This window comes from Suricata suricatta, chromosome 16 (genome assembly GCF_006229205.1).
Source record: "Suricata suricatta isolate VVHF042 chromosome 16, meerkat_22Aug2017_6uvM2_HiC, whole genome shotgun sequence".
Classification (NCBI taxonomy): Eukaryota; Metazoa; Chordata; class Mammalia; order Carnivora; family Herpestidae; genus Suricata; species Suricata suricatta.
In genome coordinates this window covers 39,778,655-39,788,161 of record NC_043715.1, presented here as the reverse complement: position 1 = coordinate 39,788,161, position 9,507 = coordinate 39,778,655, and the positions used below count along the sequence as shown (strand labels likewise).

At 58.0% G+C, this 9,507-nt stretch overlaps 1 protein-coding gene across 1 annotated transcript in view; it reads left to right on the top strand.

The window, feature by feature from the left end:
- CEBPA (CCAAT enhancer binding protein alpha) overlaps positions 1-1,720 on the top strand; it is a 2,317-nt gene extending 597 nt beyond the window's left edge. The window contains exon 2 of the mRNA XM_029924262.1: positions 5-1,720. Within this exon, the coding sequence (XP_029780122.1) occupies positions 5-342 (338 nt within the window). The 3' untranslated portion in view covers positions 343-1,720. The remainder of the gene's footprint in view (positions 1-4) is intronic.
- Positions 1,721-9,507: the final 7,787 nt, after the last annotated feature.

Below are 9,507 nucleotides of genomic sequence, written 5' to 3'. Positions count from 1 at the left end.
GGCCCTGGCGGCGCGCTCAAGGGGCTGCCGGCCGCGCACCCCGACCTCCGCACGGGTGGCGGCGGCGGCGGCGGCGCGGGCAAAGTCAAGAAGTCGGTGGACAAGAACAGCAACGAGTACCGAGTGCGGCGCGAGCGCAACAACATCGCGGTGCGCAAGAGCCGGGACAAGGCCAAGCAGCGCAACGTGGAGACACAGCAGAAGGTGCTGGAGCTGACCAGTGACAATGACCGCCTGCGCAAGCGGGTGGAACAATTGAGCCGCGAACTGGACACGCTGCGGGGCATCTTCCGCCAGCTCCCCGAGAGCTCCCTGGTCAAGGCCATGGGCAACTGCGCATGAGGCGCAGGGCGGCGGGACCGCCCTGGGACGGCCGCTGGCTGGGACCCAGGGAGTGGTTTCGGGTCTCCGGATCTCAAGACTGCCCCAGCGGCGCAGGCCGGGACTAGGAGATTCCGGTGTCGCCAGAAAGCCTGGCCTGCCGCGCGCGCCCCTTGCCTTCCTCAGCGACAGATTCGGTGCGTCTAAGATGAGGGGTCAGGCAGTGGTTTCTCCCTGCCGGAGAGAAGGGCCGCGGGGCTCCGCCGGGAGCCCGGCAACTCTAGTATTAAGGAATAACCTTGTGCCTTGGAAACGCAAACTCACCGCTCCGATTCCTACCGAGTAGGGGGAGCAAATATGTGCCTTGTCATTTTATCTGGAGGGTCCCTGCCTCATTCCAGAGGCTGCAGGCCCCCATGAGAAGAGGTAGTGTGCGGGCCTGTCTACGGCAGGAGGAAGGCTGTTCTGGGAGCAGGGATCCCGACAAGCCAGCCCTGGCCGCTCCTCAATGCCGCTCCTTGCAGAGGAGGAAATACAGGGGCTTGGAACGTTGTGCCCCTAGTTCTGCATGAAGGTGGAGGGTCCCGAGTTCCTGGCCTCTAATCTCCCAGCCCGCGACAGGCTGGGCTTCCCTGGGCAAACCCACTGGGATGGGGGTCACCAGGTGACCAGTGGGAGCCCCCTGCCCCTAGTCAGATCAGAAAGCTAGGTAGTGGGTGAGCTGTAAGGACATGTGTTCATGGGAGTGGTAGCCTGGTGGAAAAGGGAAACCCAGAGATCTGGTCGGGGGTGGGGGTGGGGCAGAGGGCCACTGGGACCATCAGCCTTGTCCTGTATGTTGCCGGCATCGCCATACAAGCCCAGAGGGACCGAAGTTATGAGAAGCTTTTCAAATATTTTGCTTTATCAGCCGATATCAACACTTGTATCTGGCCTCTCTGTGTCCCAGCGGTGCCTTGAGCAATGTGAATGTGCACGTCTATGCTAAAAACCACCATTTTATTTGGTTTTTGTTTTGTTTTGGTTTTGCTCAGATACTTGCCAAAATGAGACTCTTTGTCAGCAGCTGCAGGGAGGGTCTGCGGCTCTCTTTCCTTTTTGGTTTTTGGGATTGCTTTTGCTCCCAGGGGAACCAAAGAGGTGAGGTGGGCTTCCTCTTTCCCTGGGGGGGGTGGGCTGAGGGGGGGGGGGTGAGGCGATGCGCCTCACTCCCCTCTGGCCCGCCCTGCCCCCTGGCTCGGGCTCCTGGTCTGGAAGGGAGGCGGCCCCCAGCCAGCGCGCACATATCGCTGGGGCTGGGAGCCGGGAAGGACAGCTTGGTTCTCTTTGGGGGAGGACGTAGAGTTTCATGCTAGATGTTTTATGTATTATATCTATAATATAAACATATCAAAGTAAATGTCGGTGTCTTTTTAAAACCAGAAAAGCTACTTCCAGGGTTTTCTGTGGGCCAGGTCACATTTGTAAATAATCACGGCATATTCTCTGGCTGAGATCCTGACTTTCATTAGCTCTCCCATCCTGAGCCCCTCTTTACATTAAGGGGGTGACTTCTCCCAACGAAGGCAAATAAAGGGCAGAAGGAGGATAGAGTCCAAGCTGAGAATGCCCAAAGCCTGAGGAGAGAGTCCCCTGGCGCTGGGGGGAGGCTGAGGGGGGTCACAGGGCCTTGGTGGGGCCTCCGATCAGCCCCTGGGAGGAGCAGAGGGGCTCAGCAGAGGGTCCTTCTGCCTGGAAGTTGCCCCAGGCCTTCTGGGACTTGAACAGGCCTGGCCCACTAGCTCCAGGCTCCAGGGGTCCTTTGGCCACATTTGCTTCTAGGTCACCTACCACCCTAGCTCTACAGCAGCCTTGCTCATACCTGGCCTGGCCTAGCCCACCAGCAGGATCCCGGGAGGGCAGCGAGAGGCCCCTCTACCCCTCTCCACTTGCTCTGGGCCATGCGGCTGCAGTCTACCCCAGCAGGGCCCTGAAGGGCAGCCTGCAGGCCGGGCACCCCTCCACCCCTTCTTCCATAGCTGCCCTGCCCCAGCCCACCCCAGGAAAGGGGCCGCGCAGCAGCCCTGCCGTGGCTGCGTGGTCCTTCGCCCACACCACCTGGCAAAGAGCCAGCCCGTATCCACCTTCCCCTGCATTGTGCCCACCTTCCACCCACTCCCCGACAGAGACAGCTGCCCTGTGAGGACAGTCCCCATGGCACCCCCTCAGCAGCAGTAATGGCCAACCAAAGGAGGGGCCACCCTCACGCCGGGTAGAACAGGGCCTGGCAGGAAGTAGGACAGAAGGCAGGCAGGACTACCAGAGTTCACTCTCACTGAGGGTAAAAGGCAAACACTCTGTACCCTCTATTTTCACCCCAAGAGGCTTCACTTGAGCAGTATATACCAATGTGGGCTTGGACAGTTTCAAGAAATTACACACTTTTTAAATTCTGAAAGCTCAGGCTTTACCTGCCTGAGTGGTTAACAGGGGTGTCTTGCCCCCTTCCAGCCCCAACCCCCGCCCTCTCTATCCTGTGTCTTGCCGCCTCCTCGCCCATGGCCGCCCTTGGCAGAGGAAAGGCCACGAGCCCAGTGTGGAGGCGGCTGCCTGCCCCACCGCCCTGGGAACCGAGGAGGCTGAGCCCTGCGCCTGCCTGGAGGCCTAGGGCAGGCCACGGCTTGCTAGGCCCCAGCAAACCCTCTCCGAGTTCAGTGCTAATTCCAGTTTTTCTTGTTTGAGGGGGCCAAACCTCAGCTTCCCCCTTTGCCCCCAGAACAGATCCCAAGAAGAGTAGGGGAGGGACACCCCTCCTGCCCTCTCTCCTCCTTCTCCCCTCCCCCTGTCCCATATCCTGGGGTTTCCTTTTTCAAAGCTGTCAGCCTACTCAAGGGCACCCTCCCACTCTAGATCCTGAGGTCCAGGGCAGGCTTTGCTGGGCACAACACAGATCCAACTGAAGCGAACCCAAGGAAAGGAATGGGGCCCCCAGTGGGACTCCCCAGGAGACAGAGCAGCCTGCCAAAGGGAGGGGGCGGTGTGGGGTAAACCTGCCCAGCATGCACTCGGGGCCTGGCCAGAGAGGCGCCTGGGGAAGAGCTGCTCTCCGCCACCCACTGCTTCCTGCAGGGCCCCCATGGTTCCCCTCCTGGCTGCAGCCTTCGTGAAGAACTGCTCCAAGGGCCTGGCCCGGTGTCATGGGACGGCTGCTGTGTACCAGAGCTCGTGGCGAGGCTGGGTCACCCAGCTGGGAGCGGGAGGACTTGGCTCCTACTCTCCAGAGCTCCCAGTCCTGTGGCCCCAAGATGGGTTTTAAGAGTGACCAGCGCAACAAAGGGAACAGAGGGCACCAGGGAGGGCTTCCTGAACGCAGCAGTTTGATCCAAGACCTGGTCGTGGACCCAGTTCAACACGCCCAGATGCCTCTGCCTTGTACTTTCTCATGAGGGGTAGCAGGGACCTCAGCGCTCGGTGGGCCGTCTGAGCCTGGTGGCCCCTGAGAGCACACGGTTCAGGGGAGCCGGCCTCCGCGGAGGGAGCAAAGGCACAGGGGAGAGAGGGGGGCACGCCTTTTTTGCTGCCAGGTGCCTCCTGATGGTTTCGCACTGTGGATGTCACCCTTATCTCCTGGATCTCCTGGGAATTTATGAATGTGGGGTTTGGCCCTGACACCTGTGATGAGCCACTGGGACTGGTGGGGAGTGTCTGCCCCTCCCAGGTCTTCCACCCCCTCCTTCCCAGGCACGAACCTGCCAGGCCTCCTCTGGAAGCTGCTGATTTCATGGGAGGAGAGAGGGACCATGGGGAGAGGAAGAGGGAGGCCGATCAAGGGAGAGCAGAAACCCTCTTCTGCAGACCCGGGGCAGGGTCCTTGCCTGGGGCGGTGCTATCGCACCGTTCGTTTCCTATGCCGGGGGGGGGGGGGGGGGGGGGGGGGGGGGGGGGGGGGGGGGGGGGGGGGGGGGGGGGGGGGGGGGGGGGGGGGGGGGGGGGGGGGGGGGGGGCCGAGGAGGCCTTTCTAGCACCTTTGAAAGATCTTCCTGGTCTCTGTGAGGGATTATGCTATCTCCCTTCTCTTGACGTCCCCTCCCCTCCCCCAACCCCTCTCTGAGGATGGAGCATTTGACGTGAGCAGAGACATAGGAAAGATACCAATTCACTATCAAAGGATCCTACCCCCATCCCAGAGCAATTAAAAAGCCAGATGGAATCTCTGGGAAAACGGCATTAATAACGCGAACAGTCTGTGCAGGCCGGCAGGGACCCAGGAGCTGCAGGCGGGGGTAGGGAGGAGGCTGGGGCTCACAAGCGTCAGCTCACAGCAATGCCTCAGCCACACTGTGGCCAGCCCGGGGACGGCGCCATCACAAGGGTATGCCTAGATCTGGGCTGTCCCCTCCAGCCCCCTGCAAGGCCCACGGCGCATCCTGAATTCTGGTCGCTGCAGACAGAGCCAGACAAATGTGGAACCCATTATGCAGGCAGCCACAGCCTCAGCCGGCCCCATTCTGGCACCCACGAGCTTTGCTTCCCTTCACTTTTGTTTTTATTTATTATTTTTCTAGCCTTCAGGCCCCACCCTCTAGGAACAGGACTCGCTGCATGACAGCTTCCAAAGATGCCTTTTCTCTGTATTCGCTGCACCCAAGCCCAGTGCCCATGCCTGGCAACAGCGGAAGATGGTGTTGGGTACCCCGTGAGGCCTGAGCCTCAGAAGCTCCCCTCTGATGGCAGATGGGTGGACACTTAGGGCAAGAAGACCAGCTGAGCTCTCCGGAGCAGGCTTGGCTGGTAGAGGAGCTGAGCACAGGGGTCCCACTGCCTGGCTACTGTGAGAAACCCAGAGGGGCTGGACAAAGACCAGAGGAAAAGAATTTTCTGCTGCTCTGAAGTCTTTTCTAGGTGGAACCAAGAAGTAGGACCCTTCCTCATCCCCATTTTCCAGACCATAGTTGGAGGCTCACCTGAGGCGGGCTAAAAGATGTAGTTTTCTTATATCCATCAAGTTGGGATGGAAATTGGTTTGTTTAAAAAAAAAAAAAGTCCTTTGTGGTTTTTTATGTACCCAGAGAGCCATTCTCTGTCCTTCATCTCCCATGTCCCCACCCTCCACCTCCACTGTCACCCTCATCCTCCCAGGAAACTGTTCTCTCCAAGGTCACCATGAACTCCTGAAGCCAAATTACATGAACTTGCCTTGGATCAGCCTCTCTTGGCTTCCTGCTGAATTTGGCCCATGTCTGGCCTGCAGCTGGTCTTTAACGCATACGTCTGAATGCAACTCACCTCTCTCCTTCTTTAACAAACATCCTCACCCCAGTCCTTTCCATTCAAGAGTCCAGTGGGTGGTCTGAGATCCACGCTTGGGGCTCAAGAAACCAAGGTTCACCATTATGGGAGGCAAGGAAAGGCCTAAAAAAGGTAAGCTAGCCGGCTCTAGATAATTCTCAGCACCTTTGTGTGGTTAGCTTAGCCCCAGAAGCAGGGGATAGCCAGCCCCCAAGAGAGCGTCAGCTTTCCGGAAGAGAGGGGAGGGTTGAGGAGAGGCAGGGCAATGTGCCCCTGTGCCCCCCCGGTTGTCAGAGCTGCTCAGATGCGCGGGGAGCCGAGATCTTGGCGCTCCTCTATGAAGGTCTCAAAGAGGGTTTCTCTGCATCTCCCTTTTTGTCCCCACTTCAGGATGACTGGTAAAGTCACTACTGAGGGACTATGGCCCGAGGACAGGAACACCAGTAGCCACACAAGGCGGTCTAGGGCCTGAGACTGTCACCAGGGACCCAGACGGCCTGAAGGGAACCCTCACAGCTTGTCCTCTGCCTTCTAGATCTGAAGATATTTCTCCTCCTTGGCAAGTAACTGCCAACTTCTCACCAGAAAGAAAGGCTCTCCTTGAGTGGCCTTTGTCCCTTTCCCAGCCCAGCCATGGAGGCCTTAGGGAGCCCCCCCCCTTCTGGAGCCAGCCCGAGCGCTCTCCCGGTGCCCCCCAGGAATCCATGCAGCTGATTTATGGCGGCCCTTCTCTCCAGCACGTTGGGCAATGGTCTCAGCTGGACACGAGGTGCAGCCCCCTGCCCAGAGAATAGGGGCCAGGGGGTGTCAGAGAGGTGTCTGCTGCCCCAGAGGGAGGTGCTGTGACCTTCAGCATCAGGTTAGGACCCGCCTGAAGTAGCCTCCCGGAGTGATTTACAATTTGCAAACACGTTTTATTTGATTCCTCAGTTTTGCTGGAGCAATTACAGTGACTAAGCATGACAAATCACTCCATCGCCGTGTCTACTCGCTGTTAGGAAATGTGTTTGCTTCACTCTTTTGCCTGGTGTGGCAACATTTTAAAAATAGACTCATTCACTGTACTTGAAGGCAATTTGTTCCAAATTTTCCCACTAATTTGATTTTAATCTGATATTTAAAATTCGTGTGACCACATTCCCACTGATATATAAGGAATGAGCCCTACCTGGCAGCATTTAATTGGCCTTAACCCAGAAGTCCACGGGACATAGGATTTATCTCAGAACAATTTGAAGACACTGGTGTCTGCGATGCTTAAATATACGCCTGATTCAGTATTGCAAGTGCCCCTCGCTGGGGACCAACAGCAGCAAGTGAGGCCTGAGGGCCTCTGCCATTCTCCTGCAGAGCGTGGCACATAGTAGGCTAGCAGTCCCCGCTAAGGCCCAGATGTCCTGGCCTGGTGGATGCCTGGTGAGCTGGGTCCTGCAGGAAAGCCATTTGTTGAACGGTGACAATTATTTCCTCTTTCTCCCATCCCATGATCACCCTGGCAGGTGGGTCCACAGCGCTGTCCCCCACTGGGCCCTGGCTGTGCCTGGTGACCTTGTGGCGGCTCTTTGTCAGTTTCCTTTTATGCAAAATGTATGCAAAACTAGTACCACCTCAGCCATACAGTTGTTGTGAAAGGTAAACAGGCAAAGCTTGTGAGACATTTGGCTCAAGGTAACGAGATTACTGTGTTTTAGGGCAGGAGGCAGAGGGGGTGGGGGAAGGCACACCCCGGTCCCTGAAAAGTCCCACGAAGGAGATAGTCGTCAGAATAATTAGGCCAGAATCCTCGCACCTGGCGTAACCAAATTATTGGAACCATATTAATGTAGCTTCGGTTCCTCCTCCCTCCCCCCGGCCCCCTCATGCTTTTTCTTTGCTTAGAAAGTGCTTACTAAGCTTCTGCCCTGCACAGACTCCTCATGCCAGTGACCTTGAAGGCTGAGTCCGGTGGTCGAACTCTCCTCCCTGAGAGCTCAGGGGCCGACAAAAGCGCCCGTGTGCTGTTGCGGGGAAAAGGTTCTTGATCCAAGTGCAGAATCCTCAGTGAGAACTTCTGGTCAGTGAGAACATGCTCGCTGGGGCATTAGCCTCCCCAAATCCTGAGAGAACCCTCCCCACAACTCTACAGACCTCCCGTTAACTCCCTTCTTATTTTTTAAATGTTTATTTATTTATTGAGAGAGATAGAGAGCACAAGTGGGGAGGAGCAGAGAGAGGGAGGGAGAGGGGGAGTCGTAGCAGGCTCCGACCTGGCAGCGCAGAGCCTAACACGGGACTCAAACTCACGAACCATGAGATCATGATCTGAGCCGAAATCAAGAGTCCGACACTCAATCAACTGAGCGACCCAGGCACTCCTCCCCGCCATGAACTCCCTTGTATTTGTAAATCTGGGACCTCGGTGAGTAAGGTGGCCCTGCCTTCCCCTTGCTGGTGGCATGAGACCAGGAGGATATGCGGTGTGTTGTGGGGAGACACCTCCTGTCCCCCTGCCCTCCTCTCTTCCCCACTGGGTCATCTCAGCACTTGGCCAAATAGCTGGTTCCCATTTGCCTGACCTAGCTTGAGCCCAGGAAGTGAGGAGAGGGGCTGCCCTCGGCCCTGTGGGGGGGCCTGCCTGGGGTCCTGGAGGGGTGAGTGAGGACGGGCCACAGAGACAGGTGGGAGGGGGCCTGGGCCACGCTTCCTCAGAGCTGGGGCCACCAACAGAAAAGCTCTCTGGAAATCGGCCTTGCATTTCCCTTCGCCGCCAGGAATGCCAACATGAGAGTAACTCAAGTTAATGAGCAAACTCCTCGGGCAAGAAAGGCAGGCGGTTCGCGGGCACCCCCGCCTCCCTGCTCAAGCACAGGAAACAGTTGGATGCCACTTGCGGAACGGAGGGAGGGCATCGGGTACTGAGAGAGGCCAGGAGGCCTGAAACCATCAGTCCACTGGGCTTGGAGCGGTGCCGCAGAAAGGAGAGAGGGCAGCCACGGGCTGTGGTGACCCTGGGGGGAGAGTGGTGCCACGTGGGCACGGGCATGGCTGCAGGAGTGTGCTGCGTGCGCCTGAACTTGGGGCTGGAGGAGCGTTCTCTGCACCCAGGAGGGGTGAAGGGTCCTTCCAAGAGCAATCCCCTAGTTCACCAACGTCGGACCTCTGTTTGAGGAGCGGTCTCACCTGGCAGAGGTGCGGGCATGTGAGTCACGGGCCGAGCCCCTGAGCCGGGGGGAGGTGGGATGATGGCTCTCAGCCCGAAATGTGTCAGAGGCGCAATGAGCATCTTGAGTGATGCGCAGTTTATGTAATTATGCGGGGCGGTGCTGCCTGGGGTGTGTGTGAGCCAAACGAGGAAGGAGAGAGCGCCCCGGTCTCCTGGCTCACCGGCTGCGCCCCAGGCTCGCGAGGCGCCCTGGGTCTCAGGACCAGTGGCAAGACCAGGGCAGCGCTGAGCTCAGCACCTGGGCTCCTCCACATCTCCACCAGTGGGATGGTTTGGACCTCTCCGCCCACACGTCCGCCCAGGGGAGGGAAGTGCTCATGTTTTCCTAAGACTCTCATCTTTGGCTTTATTCCACGACACTCTCCCCCCGCCCCCGCCTCCACCCAACATTCCTCAACTTAATTTACTTTAGTTCTTAATTTTCAGAATTAAATCAGCTGCATATTGTTTGGAACATTTTGGAGATGTTCAGAAATTGGAATGGCATGTCAGAGACGTTGCAGAGCCAGGTTTGGGGGCCCATGTGACTGCCCTCATCTTCACTCTTCAGGGCTTGGGAGATGCAGGTGATGGTCCCTTCCTGCATTCCCCATGAGACAAGGCTTTGTGACTGGTTTCCGCCCCCCCCCCCGTCCCCCCATCCCTTCCAGTACAGAGGCTTGAGGCACCTGCTGCTGGGGGTGAGGGAGTCTGGCACACGCTGGAGGGCCAGGGCA